The 20345-nt window shown below is 38.7% G+C and overlaps 1 protein-coding gene across 1 annotated transcript in view; it reads left to right on the forward strand.

The window, feature by feature from the left end:
- Positions 1-20345, forward strand: part of LOC101863732 (protein disulfide-isomerase A5) — a 49522-nt gene that overhangs the window by 1835 nt on the left and 27342 nt on the right. The window contains exons 2-18 of the mRNA XM_005093992.3: positions 205-340; positions 1342-1429; positions 2187-2252; positions 2918-2963; positions 4331-4423; positions 4990-5050; positions 5381-5448; positions 7105-7196; positions 8372-8440; positions 8946-9082; positions 9590-9657; positions 10673-10754; positions 13680-13692; positions 15612-15677; positions 16960-17099; positions 19013-19083; positions 20175-20303. Coding sequence (XP_005094049.1) covers positions 205-340; positions 1342-1429; positions 2187-2252; positions 2918-2963; positions 4331-4423; positions 4990-5050; positions 5381-5448; positions 7105-7196; positions 8372-8440; positions 8946-9082; positions 9590-9657; positions 10673-10754; positions 13680-13692; positions 15612-15677; positions 16960-17099; positions 19013-19083; positions 20175-20303 — 1425 coding nt within the window. The remainder of the gene's footprint in view (positions 1-204; positions 341-1341; positions 1430-2186; positions 2253-2917; positions 2964-4330; positions 4424-4989; positions 5051-5380; positions 5449-7104; positions 7197-8371; positions 8441-8945; positions 9083-9589; positions 9658-10672; positions 10755-13679; positions 13693-15611; positions 15678-16959; positions 17100-19012; positions 19084-20174; positions 20304-20345) is intronic.

The following is a 20345-nucleotide window of genomic DNA, read 5'->3' on the forward strand; positions in this document are numbered from 1 at the left end:
ACCCCACCCGATCAGTCGTAGTCTCTCTTTTTTGGGGGAAGACTTTTTTTTGTTTATTATGACACTGTCCAAGAGTGTCTGAGATGACCACTTTTGTCTTTGATAATGGGTGTTTGTCTTGGACAAGTTTGACTATAGACTATATCCATTAGTACTGGGCTGGCTTTTATAATCAAATTCATTTGTGTTTGTTTTGTCCGACAGTTGATGGTCCCATACTACAGCCATGCACAAAACAAGAAAAACCATAAGTCTCTCATCATTCGTGTTGAGGACTTCAAGGAGTTCAAAAAGCTTCTCCGAACCAAAACGAATCTGTTGGTCATTTGTGCTGAGTCAGGTAGGTAAATCACCTTCTATGACATCTCTACAGCTCAGTGTAAGACTGTCACTTTTCAAAATGGTGTACGACAGTCTTTCACGAAGCAGTCAACCTGATGATGTTGTCTTGTAGTTCTCCAAGTGTAACAATTTGACTTTGGTATATAGCTCAATATTATGTGTCGTCTGACTGGAAAATGTCTGTTGTTCTTATGTTCATCTTGTTGCTTTGCGGTTCAAGGGAAGTAACCAGGGAAATAAAGGTTCAGGAAGAGGCGCTTTGTAACTGTTAACTGAATATGGGTTATCTATGTCATATGTATTAATTATTAGTTATCATTCTTTTGCTTATTTGTCAGAGATGGATGAGTAATATCTTTTCTTGGCATTAAGTTCGTTTATGTTTGGATTTAGGTTTTATGTTATGGAGATTCTTGAGACGGACTTCCTAAAATTCTCTCTCAAGCTGGATAGAGCTGTTCCTGGGGCTGGATGTGGCCCGCAGGCCTTGAGTTTGACGTCTGGAGTGTAGATGCTGATGTATCAGAAGACTGTTTGAGAAAAGAGCTGAAAAGGAATTACATAGGAATGACTGTGAAAATATTATTATAGCTGCATCATTTTGAATACTTCTCTTGTATTAAATGACAGTACGTTGACGCTCATATGACCTTATATGCAGTTGCAAGCGCCGTAAAACCTCTACTATAAAAAAAATTACAGTACCGTAGCCTTGCTTTGTGCTCCTGGAACTATGTTCAATGGTCCCTCTGTTGCCACCTCGTTTCTCCCTTTCCTTGGAATGTGTAATCTCAGGGTCGATCTCATGGCTTCTCGCGTCTGTAGGAAGTGCAAATATTTGCCGATAGTACAGCACCGACGTGTCGCATCAAAGTGCTGTCACATAGATATAATGCATGCAGCAAAGATGATAATGTATAATGAATTGTGTTAACATACAATAGACAGACGGCAGTGTTTTTATCTCGTAGTAGATTATTCTTGTGCTTTCTCTTTCAGAAAAGGCCACAGCCAAAGTGATGAAGCTGTTTGACGAAGTTGCCCAAGAGATGAAGGGCAAGGCCACTCTGGCTTACGTCAACTGCGGGTAAGGAACTTCTCTTTATGTATCTGTTTGGCTTTTTTATTAGTATAATTTGTATTTAACTCCACTTTAAATGGGGCTCTTGTGGTCGAGAGGTGCGAAGTTTGCTTACCAGTTAAAAGATCTGTGAAACGATACCTCTGACAGTGCTGAAAATATTTTCTACTCTATAAATTTTCTCCTTTGTCCCTTCCTGTTCTCTAGTCTAGTCTAGTCATCTGCTTTCATCTCTTCTATCTCCTCACCCCCTGTCTACTCTCTGCTCCTCTCTTCCTCACTACTGATTCCTTCCTCTGTTACTCTTGGCTCCCTCTTACTGCTGTCTTTCTTCTGATCTTTGGATAAATGTGATGTAACACCCAGCCTTCTTGGATGAGGGTAAAAAATCTTAGAGGTCCAGTGGGCAAGTTGTGTACATTAAAGATTCCTTGGTGGTCTTAGAATCGAAAATAAAAAGCCTCAGCTGCCACCTGAGCAAAATTCAAAATTAATTTCTACTATTACTGAAAACACTCTTTTCAGTATATAAAAAAATCCTTTAAAATCGGAATGTGGCAGCATGAAGGCAGGAGACACTTGCTTGTTCCTTGGGTAGGGAAGTTTTTATTGTTAGTATCTCAGTCTTAAGTGGGCTGAAATATTTTCAATTCTTTAGAACTGTTGTCTATATTGTGTTTTGAAGTTGGCTGTTTTCATCAAAGAAGAAGTGAATGAATTCCAAAGAAGCATGACATTGTTTTTCCTTTTCTCTGATCCCCAGAGAAGATAAAAAATTCTGCAAGAAGTTGAAATTTTCACCGACAGCGTATGATTTACGACATTACAAGTGAGTGATTAGATTTTAAAAAGTGTAATGTTACTTTTATGTGTTCACCTGATGTTTGTCAAATGTCAAATCCAATATTTCTCTGGGAATTTAAAAAAAGATAATATAAGGTCCTATTTACGTGCCAATGGGGGCTTTTAAGCTTACATTGACACCCCCCCCCCCCAAAAAAAAACCCACCGATATCTCAGCTTGCAGTATCAATTAATGTTTTGTTCAAGGTCTTATTCTAAACCCCATATGTTTCCTTTTTTATGATTCATCCAGTAAGTAGAAGTAAAGTATGATTACCCATTTTGCATGTCTTGACGATCATGGCATGCCATTTTCTTTTCCTGCAACTCCACTCTTACTGCTAAGTCAAGCAGTACAAAATGGGTGGTGGGGATGGGGCTATACTTTACTTTTACCCCAGTATTACATTTTGTTGACTTTGTTTAACTTGTCCAGAATGTACCACTCTTAGGGGGGGTAAATCTGACATTTCTAACACGTGGGTAATAATTCAAGACTTTCTTGTTTGATTTATTTTTTTGGTTTTTGGTTTTTAAAGAACTTTTTAAATGTAGGTGTTTTTACGTCCCCATCAACAAACTTCTATGTCTGTTTTCTGTGTGCACATGTGTGTTGTGGTTTATTGTTCTCTTGTATTTTCGTCTCCCCAGGGATGGTGAATTTAACAAAGAGTATGACCGAAAACTTGCCGTCAAAGTAAGTAACTGATTCAAGGAAAAATCATAATACAACTGAAACTGCTTTAACAACCACCTGTCCAAGACAACCACCTGTACAAACGACCACTTCATACTTCCACCCTCACTTTTTTTTTCTTCTGTATTATAATTATAATGACACTGTCCAAGTGGACCACCTGTCCAAGATGACCACTTTTCTCCATCATTATAGGTGGTTGGGCTGTAGATATATTCAGAGTGGGTGGTTGGCAGGTGCTCTGGTGTTGTTTGCTTCTTCTTTCCTATCAAACATCTATCGTCCTTATCTCCCCTCCTTCTTTTTTGTGTTGGTTACTCTCTTGTAACACCTCTAATCTTCGGCACTTATATGACCTTATTGTGTTGCAAGTGCCGTAAAACTCTTATGAAACTAAAATATATTCAGAACTGCTTGTGTTTGTCCGTTCTGTGCAAAACTGTGGTCTGGAAGTGGGAAATTTTCTTTTACGCTTTTAGTTTTTGACCAATGGTCTGAATGTTAATTTCCTGCCACATAACACATGGGATTGAAATTTAAAATTATAATTACATTTTTTTTTGGAGGGGGGGGGGGTGAGTAGAGGCGTTGTTAATCCTGTAGTAGGCCGTTGGCACCATAACATGTTAGAAAAGGTGGTGGTCTTCGACATTTGTTCTTTTGTTCTTGGCTGCAGTACAGGACAGAGTATTGTCTGTGGTTAGGACAGGAGGAAGAAGTTGTAGTAGGAGATCCAGTAGTTTGTGAAGGGGAGAGGGGAGAAGAGAGCGAATGAAGGGATAGACTTAAATTTCAAATGTTTTAAAGCCCTTGATTGGACATTTTCATTGGTCAATCAGATTGCTGACTTTTCTCCAAGGTCTCCACATTTGATCATCATTATCATCATCATTATCATCATCATTATCGTCAGCAGCAGCAGTAGCAGCAACAGCAGCAGCAGCAGCTTTTTTCACGGTGTTCTAGATTAAAGGCCACTAACAAGAACTTTACCATGTACTTCTGTCCTGCGCTATATTCTCCACCTCTCTCCAGCTGTATGCCATATTTTTTAGGTTTGAATCTGAAGTACCCTAAGCACTTTTAGGTCTTCCTTTATTTCTCTTTCCATTTGGAGTACAATCTAAGGCCTGGTGGGTAACGTTTGCTTCGTGTTTTTGTTGATTCTACTGACTTGATCTAGGACTGTTCTCTACTTTAATCTGGCTAAGGTCCAGTTTGCTGCTGAATGCCCTGTGTTTTCAAGACTCCCAAAGTTCTACCTCTTGAATGACCTAATAGCGTTGAAAGGAGTATAAAACTTATTTGATGCAAAGGTACAGGAATGATGTTCACATGCATGTGTGTGGTTTTTTTTCTGTCCTCAGTCTATGGTCAATTTCTTATTAGATCCGACTGGGGATTTACCCTGGGAGGAAGATCCTACAGCCAATGATGTTGTCCACATATCTTCAGAGGAGGTGAGATGTTTGATCATGTGTATATGCCCCCCCCCCTACTGTCACACACACACACACACACACACACACACACACACACACACACACACACACACACACACACACACTCACACACACACACACACTCACACTCACACTCACACACACACACACACACACACAAACTCACATACACACACACACACACACACACACAGAGGAGGTGAGATGTTTGATCATGTGACGCTCCTAAAAACCCCTAGATCCATCTAAAAATCTCTTTGACCTTTGGAAGGCTATCTTATTAATAGTGACTGCTGGGTCAGGAATGGAAAGTTATGATTTTTTAATTTTTTTTGGTGAGAGGGCCAGTTTAAAAATCTTTGGTGGGTGGTTAGCAGGTGCTCTTGTGTAGTTTGCTCCTTCTTTCCTATAAAAAAATCTATTGTCCTTATTTGACCATCTCGTTTTCTTGATATGTTACTCTCCTATAGTAACCCCTCTAATCTTCGGCATTTATACAACCTATTTGTGTTGCAAGTGCGTTGAAACTCTTACTAAAACTAAACTTTTCTGTTCTTTTTCAGGGTTTTAACAAGTTACTGAAGAAGACGAAAAACCCTATTTTAGTCATGTTTTATGCACCTTGTGAGTATTGACATTAGAGTTTGAAACTTTATTCCTGATATTGTTCTTTAAGATTTGTTTTAGAAAATGCTGTTATTTTATTATGTTGTTGTTTTGTTGTTATTATTATTATTATTATTATTATTATTATTATTATTATTATTATTATCGTTATTAATATAATAATAATCATTATTATTATCATCATTATTATATCTGTGTATATTAATCTCCAGTAACACCTCTAATCTTTGACACTTGTATATGGCCTAATTGTGTTAAAAGTATCATAAAACTGACTAAAACTAACTAAACTAAAACCCATTTTCAATGCTTGTTTTATATTTTCAGGGTGTGGCTTTTGCAAGAGGTTAAAGCCAGATTATTCAGGTGCTGCTACAGAGTTAAAAAATAAATATGTAAGTATGGCTGAGGGTCTCTGCGTGATTGCTAGTTCTTTTGGCAACAAGGAAATATCTTGTGTTCAGTGTCAGCCCCGTCAAAACTTCTGGGTAAAACTATGGTCGATTAAGATTTTATTTGGGGGGGGGGGGGGGGGGTAATTGATTAAAGATCATTAACACTATGCCCCCACCAGACGCCGATTGGCGACGGTGGGATATAGCATGTACCGCAATTGTATCCTGGTCCGTGGGGATATGTGTTGCGCACTCTGTGCGCTGCGTAGGTGAAAAGTGTTAATGTGTCATGGGGCAAATCTTGCTATTGTCTGTTAAAAATACAGTTGAAATTGTCCAAGAGTGCCACCCATTGTGGAAAAAGAAGTGGTCATGTTAGACAGTGCTGTTATAAATATAAAATAAATGTAAGGAGTGAAATGAGATGTGGTTATTTGTATTGGTGATTATCTGGGTAGGTGGTCATTAACCCCTTCAATGCCGCAGGTAAATAGGCCCCTGTGCCAGGGGAAATCCCAAGAACCAGACAGCTCAGGGGTGACCCCACTCTTCCTCCCATAACTTTTTTATTTATGAATATTTCCTCATGAATTTCTTCATGTACAATTTACATTGAACCACGTTTCTATTGGTATAATTTTAGGGGGATTTCATTGAGAGATAGATGGAGAAAAGTTGGAGTTGGTAACATGATGCCAAAACGCCACCAAAAAACATAAAACAACACACATTTGAGTAATGACAAAGTGAGACCCCCCAAAAAGGGGAATGCATGTTGTGTGAGTGTCTGCAGGTAAAGAGGCTTTTCCTGCCTTGTACAACCCTCGTACAATCCATATATATTCATGTAAGCCCATCTGTATTTACTGCCAAGAAGTCATTTTCGTGCTGTCGATGTGTTGGATCTAGATCTAGATCTAATCTTCTCTTTGAGCTAAAATCTGAACCTGACGCTTTCAAATGCGGGGAAAATGTTGGTGAACATAAAGTTATGATAAAGGGAAGGCACCCGAATAATAATTACAAGATTTTAACCGTAACTTCCCTTATAATTGGTATTAAAACAACCTCTGTCACAGTCTCGTAAATGCTACGGCCCTTAGGCACAGCGCTACACAGTTCAGGCCCGTAAATTCTACGGGCGTGGTAGTGAAGAGGTTAAATGAGATTCAACTGGATGTACTGAATGGGCAAAAGCTTTGTAAAGTTGAAGCATTTCTATGACTTACTCCTTAACCCAATGAACCTGTGACACCGATATATCGGTGTGCAAGTTGTTTGCCCCTGCCCCGAAGCACCGATTTATCTGTGTGTTATAGTCTACCATAGAACAGTAATCCGTACATGGATAAGAAGGGGGGGAAATGACGTCAAAAAGAGTTGTAGATTCATGGTAACTCTTGTAGTAGTCAAGCAGCTCCAAGAAGAGGCAGTTGGTTTGAATAAACTTGTTTGTCGCCATGTAGGCATTTTTTACTTAGAAAGTCAGGGGACAGGGTTATTTTGGGCTCAGGAGGTCAGGGTTCATTGGGTTCATGTTTGCTACTTCTCCCTAACTCTAGTAACACATCTTATCTTTTTTAAATACTTATTTGACCTAATTGTGTTGCAAATGTCATAAAATTTGCCCTAAAACTGGCCTTAAAACTGTTTCAGACACTGGTAGGTGTAGATGTGGATAAGCCACCAATGATGTCCTTACGGATGCAGTACAACATCACTGGCTTCCCAACACTTATTTATTTTGAGTAAGTCGTACACAGGGTCTGTGTGGGCGGTTGGCGGGGTCTCTGTTGTGGTTTGCTCCTTCTTTCCGAACAAACATCTATCGTCCTTATCTCCCATTCTTCTTTTTTATGTTTGTTACTCTCTTGTAGCATCTCTAACCTTCTGGCGCTCATATGACCTTATGCAGTTGCGAGCGCCGTAAAACCTCTACTTAAAAAAACAAACAAAACAGGGTCTGTGTAACTCTTGGAATGTTTTGTTTTGTTTGAGCTCCCAAGCTTTGTTTGTTTTCCTTTTTTCTTTCTTCCGTTATTTTATGTTTTCATTTGTTTGAACTCCTAAAAATGTTTTTTCTTTCTTTTTTTTTCTGTCTTTCTGTCTTTTTTTCTTTCTTTCAGTCCATCTTGTTTTTATTTCTGTTCCTGTTTCCATCTTCTGTTTTTGTTTTATTGTTATTTTTCTCACTTGATGGGCATTGGAATGAGAATTGCTTTGTTTGTTTGTTGGTTCTTTTTCTCTTTCTTCCTTTTTTTCTTTTTTTCTTTCTTTCTCTGTTCTCCCTACTTTTTTTCCCATTTTATGTGTACAGAAAGGCGAGAAAGTTAGCAATCTTGTTTTTATAAATGCTTTGATGTGGTATACAGAAGTTAGTAGGCAATGTATGAGTGACTAGAAATGGAGAAGAATCGAGAAATAAAGGTGCGTTGAAAAGACTGGGAGATAGAAAGAGAAATGAGAGAGTGTTCTGGCGTCTATGTTTGTGAAATATTCACCGAGCTATGGTATAGTAGGTGGTTGGCAGGTGCTCTGGTGTGGTTTGTTCCTTCTTTCGTATCAATTAATGTGTAAAGTCCTAATCTCTCCTTCTTTTCTTTGTTAGAAATACCTCTAATCTTCAGCAATTATATAATCTGTTTGTTTTGCAATTGCTGTAAAACTGCTGTTACTAAGACTGAACCTAACTGTGATACACGATAAATATGCATTACTTGTAGTGGAATGGACAATTTTTTTTGTGTCATTGCCAATCATCATTATTGTTAGGATCAAATTAAACAAGCGTTCGTCTGTGTATTCTCTTCAGGTTGAGCTTATACGTTTCTAGGAATCTCAAACTGAGCGCAGACGTTCGTTTTATTTCTTTCTCACTATTCTCTACTTGTCCTACATACAAATAAACGATAATCTGTTTCAGAAAAGGCAAGGTGAAGTACAAGTATGGCGGTGAGAACAATAAGGCCGGAATTGTTTCGTGGATGAAAGAGTAAGTAAAATTATTGTGTTACCGTTTTTGTTGTTCTGTTCATCTTTTGCAATGTTTGTATGTTGCCTGTTATTAATTATTTTTACGAGTGGACCTCCTGGTAGATGATGGAAGGTGACCTGCAGTTGAAGACATAAAAGTAAAGAATAATACCCCTGCCCCCTCCTGTCTGTCTTACTTTTTCCCGAACTAAATGACCATCATTGTGTCAATGTGCTTCTCTTCGCTCAAACAAAACTAACAAGTGGCCGTTAGAGCAAGTTATTATGTATTATGTGTTTTTGTATACATTAACTCAGATTATCTTTGTGGGTATTTGGTTGGTGCTCTGGGGTGGTTTACTCCTTCTTTCCTGTCGGACATCTATCGTCCTTATCTCTCCTCCTTCTTTTTTGTATATGTTACTCTCATGGAACTCATCTATTCTTCAGCACTTATATGACCGTATTGTTTTGCAAGTGCCGTAAAACTCTAACTAAAACTATCAGATTGTCTTTGTTTACAGTCCCCAGCCTCCCAAAGAACCGGAAAAAGAAGCGGAGTGGGCAGATGAGAAGAGTGAGGTGGTCCATCTCACCGACAGCTCTTTTGAAGAGTTTGTCAAGCAGAATCCGTCTGTTCTAGTCATGTTCTATGCACCATGTGAGTTTGTGAAAATATCTTTTAGTGCATTAGCACCCCTTTTATCGTTTAGCTAAGGAATTGAATTTGCGCATTTCTTTAAGTCGCAAATTCAAGTAGTGAGCGAAAAAAACCTTGTACACAATTTTTATATGTGAACTTGTAAAGGCTGTGGGAAGTGGAAGCCCAAGCCTTCAGCTGTGACAGTAGCACAACAGTGTCTAGACCTTGTATCGACATATTTATTTAGCCTACGTATATATATTTGCCAAATGTCTATCTTGCTGCTGTAACACAAAACAGCTAACAAGAGTCAGTCTTGCGCTGGACCCAGTTCCTTCAAATCATTTCTGCGGACATTTTTGTCTATCAAAAGTAGATTTAAGCCTGAAATCAGGTTGAAGACCAGTCGTCAACTACTCCTAAGATCTATCAGGGTAACGGAAATAGAAGCTTCAAATTCACTTTCAAAATGTGTGAATTGGGTCATAAAAATTCGTACTATCGTGTTGTTGTGTTTGTTTGCAGGGTGTGGTCACTGCAAGAAAATGAAGCCTGGTTATACAGAGGCGGCTCAGCAACTCAAAGATGAGGGGGTGAGTATAGCTGGTGATGGGGGTTGTTGTTTACGATGTTGTTTTTGTGGGTGGTTCGTGGGTGCTCTGGTGTGGTTTGCTCCTTCTTTCCTATCAAACATCTGTAGTCCTTATCTCTCCTCCTTTTTTGCGGGGGTTTAAAACAAAATTCTCTTGTAACACCTCTAATCTTTGGCCCTTATATGACGTAATTGTGAGGCTAGTGCTGTAAAAGTTTTTTTTGTTTTTTGGGTTTTTTTGGGGGGGGGGGTTTACTTTAATTGTTGGTAGGTGGTTGGAGTGTGCCACTGATAGGTCCTTCCTACTTTATTTCTTTTCCTCTTTTGTTTCTGATTGTTTTTCTTGTTTTCCCCGCACTAAATCACCATTGTTATGTTGATGTGCTATTCTTAAATCACACAGATAAAGAAGTGGCCCAGAGTTTCGTGGGTAGTTGGTGGGCACTCAGATGTGGTTTGCTCCTTCTTTCCTATTAAAAATCTGTGGTCCTCATCTCTCCCTTTTCTCTTCTTTGTGCGTTACTCTCTAGTAACATCTCTAACCTTTGTAGGTGGTTGGCGGGTGCTCTGGTGTGGTTTGATCCTTCTTTCCTATCAAACATCTATCGTCCTGATCTCCCCTTCTTCTTTTTTGTTTGTTACTCTCTTGTAACACCTTTAATCTTCTGGCGTTCATATGACCTTATGCAGTTGCGAGCGTCGTAAAACCTCTAATAAAACTATTTTAAAAAATCTCTAGCCTTTGGCACGTGACCTATTTGTGTTGCAAGTGCCATAAAACTCTTACTAAGTGGGTGGTTGGTGGGTGCTCTGGTGTGATTTGCTCCTTCTTTTCCTATCAAATATCTATCATCCTTAAACTCTCCTCTGTTTTTTTTTGTTTTTTTTGTGCTTGTCACTCCCATGTAATGCCTTCAATCTTCGGCACTTATATGACCTTATTGTGTTGCAAGTGCCGTAAAACACTTACAAAAACAAACAACTCTTACTAAAAGCTTAAAACTCTTCCCTTTTAGATCACAGGAATTTTAGCAGCTGTTGACGCCACCAAAGAGAAGAAGATTGCTCAAGATAACGGAGTGAAGGGTTTCCCCACAGGTAAGACTTGGGACAAATACTGACGTGTACTAATGTTTCTGTTCCAAGGAGAGCTTTGTACTATCCTTGTCACTTCATTTCGCTGGTGTCACAAGCAATCCTCTTTAGTCCATTTGGGTAATTTGTACACAGGAGACAAAAAAAATAGTTTTTCTTGTGTAGTTCCTATCAGGAGTCAAACAAAGCAAGAAAATTGTAAGCTATCTTGTAGTTTGCGGTCTATGATATTATCAGTTGGAAAAAAAAGACAACTTTTTTAAAAAGAAATATTTTATTGCTTGCATTACTTCATTTTGGTGATGTTGAAAAGTGCATCATTGATTTAGATCTATATATAGAGATTAGTGAAGGTGTAAAAAAATAAAAATTCCTCAAAATCTGAATTTAAGTGGATTGCTCGCGACAGCAACAATTATTTGTTATCAAAGATTATATACTACGAGATGGTTCTCTTCATTCTTGAGACACTGTGAAAAGATTTCTGAAAAAAATGTGAGCAGATAGATGAGAAGAGAAGATTGGATGATATAGGGTTTTGAGAGCATCCAAACAGAAGTAAGCAGCGAATCATAATCTCTGATGTCGGTTTCAGATTTTGCACTTGAAGACAAGAACTAAAAGAGGCCTCTTTATCACCCATGGGAATATCTATATTGTTATGTATTAGATACTATTTTGAGAGTGACCTGTTTTGATAATGTAGAGTGGAAGCAAAGACAATTCGGAAAAGAAATAAGACCAAACTATTTCTGAGAAATGAAATAATACATTTTTATCTGCATGAATGAGGCGGAGATTGGTGAGGATGCTTGTTTTTACCTGTTATGTGCCATACTGGCGTGCCTGGTTCATCTTGGGCACTGTTTTCACTTCTTGACGTACCAGGCAATGCAACATTCATGGTATAGAAAGGGTTAGGGAAGTAAGCTATCTTGTAGTTTGCAGTCTTTGATATTGTCAGTTGGAAAAAAAGACAACTTTTTTTGAGAATTTTTTTATTGCTTGCATTATTCTTTTGTCTTTCTTTAAAAAACAAACAAACTGCGATTGTTTTTATAATAGTTTTGATGCAATTTTCTGGCTTGTTGTCAATGCTCTCTTGCATAGCTGCCAGTCAGTGCATAAAAAAACCATATCAATACATTTTTGAGGATCTGAGTACGGATATCCATTTTTGTGTCAGAAAATATGTATTCTCCATTTTCTAGTATTCCTCTTTACGTACTTGCAGATGCTGTAGATAAGTTATGACATTTCAAGACTGGATTTGGGATTAACATTGAGAACAAAGCCCCTAAATCAATTAGAAAGACCTTTACCGAACATTTCTGACATTATTTTTGGAGTTCTACTTTAAATAGCTTGTATTTATTGAATGCAGAAAATTGTGTAACGGGTTTGGAGGAGGTTACATGCCCAGTGCAGACCATCTTGACCTTCTGTGAATTAGTCTAGTTTTTTGTTTTGTTTTGAAAAGTTGGCAGCTATGCTCTTGTTAGTGAACTAATCCCTTTATAAGAGTGTTTTAGTGAGCTAGACATTTATTTTCATTTTTGTTCAGTATTTCAAGATTCTCTTACTTCACCCAGGCAGTGATTTCATACGGGACAGAGACAAATGCATTGTTATAGGGGTTGTATATTATTCATTAACCTCTTTGGGACACAAGGTCACTTCTAGATTTTGTGGTCAGTTTCCTATAATTAGACCTGGTTTTTAAATAGTACTAACTATATCCAAACGGAAAAGATTTCTTTGTACGGAAAAAATATTCCTGAATGCGAATCCCCGATTAATTTTACGAAATGCATCTAATAGAAGCAGTATGCAGAATGCAACCTATGACAGATGCCGTTCTTTATCATGGCCTCACATTTCGCAATGCATGATAAACGCTGTATGTCACAGCAGCCTCTTGGCTTGTTCGCCGTGTAAGAAAAAATGATGAGCGGCGTATGTCATACAGATCACAAAGAGGTTAAACTATTCAGTCCCATTGTCTTATGCTTAAGCTGCTGTTTGCTATGAAAAGAGAAGGCAGAGTGTGTAGTTGATGGGCGCTCTGGTGTTGTTCGCTTCTTCCTGCCTTCAAACATATATCTATTGTCAATATCTCTTCTCCTTCTTATCTTTTTATGATACTCTCTAGTAACACCTCTCATCTTTGGCACTCATATGGCCTAATTGTGTTGTAAATAGTGTAAAACTTTTACTATACAAAGCATGACAAGAGGGACAAAAAAAAATAACCAGGAAATTGTTACATTTCTTGTTTCTGAAATAGAGGATGTCTTTCTTCTTCCTCGTTCTCTAGAGGATGTATTTTGTTGGTAAAGATTCAAATATATAGCCAAGCACATTATTTCCTTTCATTTCTGTTCCTGTGAATGTAGTTATGTTTCAAAATGAATTTTACTCTTTATTGAAAGTTCTGATTGCTTTTTTACATGATGATTACATTTGTTAAAATGTGGCCTTATTCATCATCTCTTCAATGCAGTTGGCCTCACTCTACATGCAGGTCTTTACGCACAATAAATTGGAACTCCGCTCATATTTTGTACAATCAGATAGGGTGTCTTTAGTACTAAAATGAACTCTCCCCCCCCCTCACCCCCACCCCCCACCATATGTAATAAATGGTTTTAGATTTTTTGTCTGATAGTAATGTCAATAGCTTGCTGCGTTAAAAAGAAAGATTATGAATATGGCCCCTGGTTTTGCTTTGGTGGATGAATTTTGTGGGAGCATTTGCTTTTTAAAAAATCTCCTGGTTTTCTTATTTCTCTCATTCTGATTTCGATTTTTTTTTTAAATTTCGGCACGAGTGAATCACTATTTTCTTTGTATGCAGATAAATCATTTGCATATCTGTTTTTCTCCATACCCCCATCCCTTTCTCTCATGGACATGCCGAACTAACAGTGAGATACTTCAAGTAAGTGCTCTGAGAATTGTTACCTGCTCTGCAGATGTGATTCTTGTACTGATTTTGTGTGGGTGGTTGACGGGTACGGTGCTCTGGTGTGGTTTGCTTCTTCTTTCCTATCAAATATCTATCGTCCGTATCTCCCCTCCTTCTTTTTTATGTTTGTTACTCTCTTGTAACACCTCTAATCTTCTGGCACTCATATGACCTTATGCAGTTGCGAGTGCCGTAAAACCTCTACTAAAACAAGCAAACTGATTTTGTTGGGAATTTGAAGAAGAAAAAAAAGGAAATCTGGTTGTAAAAGATGTTAGATGCTGGTACTGTTGCAGTGTAGACAAGTTGCTGAAAGTACAAGCCCTGAGATGTAATGCAGAATTTTTGTAAAAAGTTTTTGGGATGGGGTGGGGTGGGGAAGGGCTTCTTTAGGTTTTTGGAATATTTCAGTACTATATCGTCACTGTCTCTAGAAAATGAGAACCTTCAGTGCTCTGTGCTGGTCTCATAGAGCTGAGTCTAATGGCATTACTGGTACCTTTCGCTCTTGAGACACAAACTATAATATGAATTTATTAAAATATCTCAGTTTAGTATTATTAGTATACAAATGCTGTTAATTATTTTTATCTTTCTGTAACAACACAATGAGGGAAATTTACTTGTGATGTGTTGGCAATCGTACAGTTGAATCAACCTATTCTAACGGCCGCCTGTATAACACACTTGTCTGTTCAAATGGCCGCCTGTATAACACACTTGTCTGTTCAAATGGCCGCCTGTATAACACACTTGTCTGTGTAACACACTTGTCAGTTCAAACGGCCACCTGTATAAGACAATTGCGTGTACAAACGGCCACCTCCCATTTTCTCCATTGCCTATTTTTTACACATTAGAATGGCACTGTGTAAGGTGGCCACCTGTCTAAAACAGCCACTTTTCTCCTGAACAAGGGGTGGCCGTCTTAAACAGGATTACTGTAAACATATACATATTCTACTGGTTTACAAGACTCTAGCTAGTGCACATTGAACTTTTATGTGGAAAGTTCCACCTAAATGATCAAATTGTGCGGAGGTTGAGGGTGGGGGGGGGGGGGGGGGAGATGGATTTGGGTGTAAAACATCTAAAATTTGTGTGATGTATGCTGTCAAGTGAGAAATTGTGAGCACTTTCTACGCATAGTCTGTTACTCCTAGGTCATTTAGTTTTTACGTGAGTGGGTAGTTGGCGGGTGCTCTGGTGTGGTTTGCTCCTTCTTTCCTATCAAACATGTTTCGTCCTTTTCTCCCATTCTTCTTTTTTTTATGTATGTTACTCTCTTGTGACACCTCTAATCTTCTGGCACTCATATGACCTTACGCAGTTGCGAGCGCCGTAAAACCTCTACTAAAACAAATCAAGTTCTCACGTGAAAGGGTTGAGAGTACTTGTCAGTAGCACTAGCCCTTGGAATGTCAGCAATCGGGTCAAGTGTTGTGAACTTTCCAATGTAAAGAGATGATGGTCCTCAGTGAGATGAATTAAGTGTTAATTCAGGATAATTTTTTTTCTTATAAAATGTTCTTTGAAAGTAAATAATATTCTGCTTTCACAACTTGAATACACTCTTTAAATTTTTAATTTTGGAATATTGTATATCTCACTCCTCATGTCTGCTTTCATAACCTCTATACAGGAATGGGGGTGGGGAATAGCAGTTTACAACAAATTGTGAATATTTATATACATTTTTTAAAAACATTTTGGGAGATTTGGTTTATCTTTGCTATCTATGCTATAACATTTTTGCTTGGATTCTCAGCCAGTTGCTTTTTGTTTATGGCCGCTGCAATGTAACACAGCTTCCTTTTCTTCCTACTAATATCATATCAGGAGGAGCTGTAGTATTTGTATTTATTTTTTCTGTTAATCATTACTTTCCCCAGAGATGGAGAGTATGCTTTTGAAGTGAATGAGAGGGACAAGGATAAGATTATTGAGTTCATGAAAGAGTAAGTATATTTGGTTAGATATATTGGTTTATTTAAACGTATGTGGGCCATTTACTAATGAAAACAGTGAGGGCAAGACAGATGCTGTTTCTGGGACCTTTGAATTGACAGAAAGGCCATGAACATCTTACTTTCTCCGAAAAACTAGAAGGCAAACAAGGAGGGGTAAACCCGGAGGATACTTACTTGGAGAACCTGAATTGAGAGGTGCTAGGGGAAGACCAGGATTATAAAAAGAAAAATAGTTTTAAAAAACAAAGAAACTGTTTCTAAGCCATTTCTGTCTCCGAACACAATGATTTTTGTATGCTTCCCGGAAAGCAGAGCAAATGTTTCTGAGTGTTCGAGGATCTGTTTGGGGTCGTAATATAGATTGTAAAGCTTACTGTTGAATATGTGCTGAATGCTATTTATTGTTGTTTTTATTGTTACCGTGGGTGTCGCATTCAACGAGGTTGCCGGTACCGGCTTGTTGTCCTCGTTGGATCCGAACTCTCGTTGAACGTGACCAAGGCTAAAGAAAAGAGAGTAGACAAGTTATTACATTACCTGATGTACCAATACCAGTAATTAAAACAGTTGTTCCCTGTGATGAAGAAAATCTCAAACAGCATCAGAGTGCGCATGTTTGAGCTGCGTTCTGAACGTCATTTTTGCATTAATTTTTTTTTTTCGAAACCCTTCTCGTATGGAAACATACCCTCTCACATCTAGGCTTAGATCTACATAAAGTAAAGCCGGGAGCTTGGATTTTCTGATCAGGGAAGAAAAGAAAATTGAAAAAAAAATGAAGGTCTCGATCTAGACCTACCCATCCAGAGTTCATCCAGTTTCACACAGCCCACATCGCGTTCCCACCCACCCCCTCCCATCCCTACCGTAGGCTAACCCTCGCCCATGCTCCTGACTTTGGAGTCCATATTAGGAGGCACATAAGATGTAGCAATACAGTGTGTTAGGAATCGAGGATGGGTCTTGTGCTTCGCGTGAGGTGGTTAGAAAGGAGAAAAATTCTTCGCTTTTGGGGCCGCTAATTGCTTTTACTTGGTTATCGCGACCTCGTTGACAGCGACTCCGGTCAGTTTGCAACCTCGTTGGAGCGGACGTACATTTTCAAAGAGATATAGAGGAAAAATGGGGGGTCTATGATTGCCTCGTTGGAGCCGACTTCTTGTTGAATGCGACACCCACTGTATTATGATGATGATGAGGATTATGTTACTATATTGTTTTTATTATGGTGATGATGACGATTATTACTATTGTTCTGATTATGTTCCAGTCCCAAGGAGCCCCCACCTCCCCCACCCCCAGAGCCCAAGTGGGAAGAGGTGGAGAGTGAGGTCGTTCACCTCACCGATGATTCCTTCAAAGGTTTTCTCAAGAAGAAGAAACACTGCCTGATCATGTTCTATGCTCCTTGTAAGTTTTTATCCAGCATCATGTTATGGCGTGGGTGGTTGGTGGGTGCTTTATTTTGGTTGCTCGTTCTTTTCTATCTAACATCTATTGTTCTTATCTCACTTCCCTTTTTTTTTTGTTACTCTCTAGCGACACCTCTAATCTTCAGCACTTATGTTACGTATTTGTGTTGCAAGTGCTGTATAATTCTTACTAAAACTAACCAAAATCCCCTTTATAGCAGAAAGATTGGATGACCCTGGAATAGCGAGCGATTTTATCTCTATTGTACACCGAACAATGGATTGTCTAACATTGGAATAGCCAACAGCTCCTATGCAGAGACACGATTATTTTCTTTTTAGGGTAATCACTTCCTACTCTTCATATTTCCTCTCTGTGTCCAACAGGCTTGAGACTGTGTGATACGCTTTTCCCTCCAAGCTTCTATTGCTTTATTGCTTCTCTTACTGCGCTGTGATTATATTCGCTTGGTTCATGAAAAAAATTGTTCCATCTGTGATCATTTGTTAGAAATAATTTTCATCCTACTGTGCAGCAAATTTAATAGACTGTCTTTTTCGAATCAATCATCGTCTACCATGACACCAATCTTCCTACCCCCCGAGGCAGTGCCACTGACTGTAGTGTCTTTAGGCCATTCCCAAAGGGGGGACATTTCTCGTTCAAGCACAGTAGAATTGTAAATGGGCTGATTCATGTCACGCTCATAACTGTGCCTAATCTACAACAGGGAACTGCTGCTTTTTCTTTCCTGATCCTTACTATTGTCATATTCCTCTACTTCTTTTGTATGTTTGTCACTCTCTTGTGACCTGCTATTTTGGGGTGCCTTGATAGTCGAAGCAGATCTTGTGCTGTTGAAGCTAGAGAGGTGAGCAGTCTAAGTCTGATTCCCTGTAAAGACTTCTCTGTTGACACTCACCCCTTGGCGCTCATATGACCTCATGCAGTTGCGAGCGCCGTAAAACCCTCCACTATTAATTAAATTAAATTAAACCAATCTTCCGTTTCTCTCTTTCTTTGTGACAAACTTCTCTATGGCTCTTGACAGTGACAGCAAAGTCGCCCAGAATGAAGCATAAACCGAAGCGATCTGACACTACCTCCACGGTGATTTAAAATCACCCTCAGTGTGTTGTTTCTCATAGTTATTGATCTTTGTATTTTTAAAATGTCTCAACTGCTGCGAGAAGCGGTGTTCAGGATACTATTTTGTTGTTTACATTTTTCCAGCCAGACCCTTGTTTTGACACGTATTAGTGACAGCAGCAAAACAAGGGACATATGTAACTGTACTTTGTGACAGATGTTACTACGTATGCTTACAATAATTTTACGAAGTTCTAGATGTTTAAGAATTTTCCGTGAGTATCAAACAGAAGTTTGATACTTCAATTAAAATACTCGTCGATACTGAACAATACCAGCTACTTTTACCTGTAGCAAAGATTTATAAAGAACTATGGTAAAAAAAAGACTTGCTATTCCAATGTCAGAAATGCTCACTTTTACAGTATTAAGTACTACGCAAGCTCGCTATTCCAAGATGCAGCCCAGTATGATATATAGATACAGTTTAAATTGTCCAAGGTGACATCCATCGTGGAAGAGAAAAGTTGTTGTCTTAGAATTTCACATAGCAAAGAAATGATTGATGTGTGCATTTCTTGCTCTCTTTGCAATTGCAGTCGTGCATTGACATGTGTCAGCTGACAAATGTGTGCATTGTCTCACCAAGAATGTCACCCATTTGGAGTGGTTTGCTCCTTCTTTCCAATCAAACATCTATCGTCCTTATCTCTCCTCCTTTTTCGTGTAACACCTCTAATCTTTAGCACTTACATGACCCATAAGTTGCAAGTGCCGTAAACTCTTACTAAACCTAATGCCTTTCATTTGTCATCTCTCAGGGTGTGGACATTGCAAGAAAGCAAAACCAGAATTCATGTCAGCTGCGGAAAAATTCAAGGAAGATACTAAGGTATTGTGTTTTACATAACTTTTTGACTTCCTTGCTCTCACCTGTTTATCCGCTTTTTTGAAAATTCTGATTAGCTGTATTACGTAAAGTAATATCAGAATGGTGGTAACATTTGCTGTGTGTGACTGACGGGTGCTCTGGTGTGGTTCACTCCTTCTTTTCTATCGAACATCTGTCTTCAATAAATGTCTCCTCCTTCTTTACTTTGTATGTTACTCTCTAGTAACATCTCTAATCTTTGGCACTTTTATGACCTAGATCTATTTGTATTTCAAGTGCTGTAAAACTCTTACTAACTAAACAAAAAATGAACTAAAACTAACATTTGCTTGTCCTATGATCGGCATAGCAATTCAGTTGATAGATTTTTTAGAGGATAAGCTCAAAATGTTAAGTTTCTTTCTTTTCTTCTTTGATGTCATTCATCTTTGTGTAGTTTCTAAAAAGTATTCAACTTATATGAATACAGTTGTTTAAGATCAAGAATTTTATACTTCCATGATTGGTCTATAGATTTCTTTGTTCTAGTCGTTTTGGATGAAACAGAATGGTTGTTTTTGTCCATCATATCCTGAAGTGTTTTCTACATTACTCAATCCATCTGCTTTTGTTTAATATTTAAAAAAGATAAAGTCTCCTATAGAAATGTACTACTGATTACTTTTTTGAAAAAATGAGCCGAACATTTAAAAAAAATTATCTTTGAAATTCACTGCCACTTCCACCTTTCCCACCACCATTGCATCCACCACCTCGACAACTGCAACCACCACCATCGCCGTCGTCATCTCCACAACCACACTCACAACCACCATTACCCCCACCATCAACACCACCCCCATCACCACCGCTACCACCACTACCGCCACCATCATCACCACCACTGCAACCACAACCACCACAACAACTACCACCACAACCACAACCATCATCCCCGCTACCACTGTCACTACCACCACCATCACCATTTTCACCACCACTACACTCACAACCACCATCACCCTCAACATCAGTGCCAGCACCACCATTAGAATCACCACCGCCACCACCATTACTACCACACTCACAACTACCATCACCACCTTCCCCAGGTTGCCTTTGCTGCTGTAGACTGCACCAGCCAGACAGGATCTTGTTCCAGCAATGATGTCACAGGCTACCCAACCTTCAAGTACTTCAACTATGGCAAAAACTCACAGAAGTACATGGGAGGAAGAAATGTAAGAAATTATTGCAAACCTTTTTCTACTATCTACTATTTC

The sequence above is a fragment of the Aplysia californica genome, unplaced genomic scaffold (assembly GCF_000002075.1).
Source record: "Aplysia californica isolate F4 #8 unplaced genomic scaffold, AplCal3.0 scaffold00073, whole genome shotgun sequence".
Lineage (NCBI taxonomy): Eukaryota > Metazoa > Mollusca > Gastropoda > Aplysiida > Aplysiidae > Aplysia > Aplysia californica.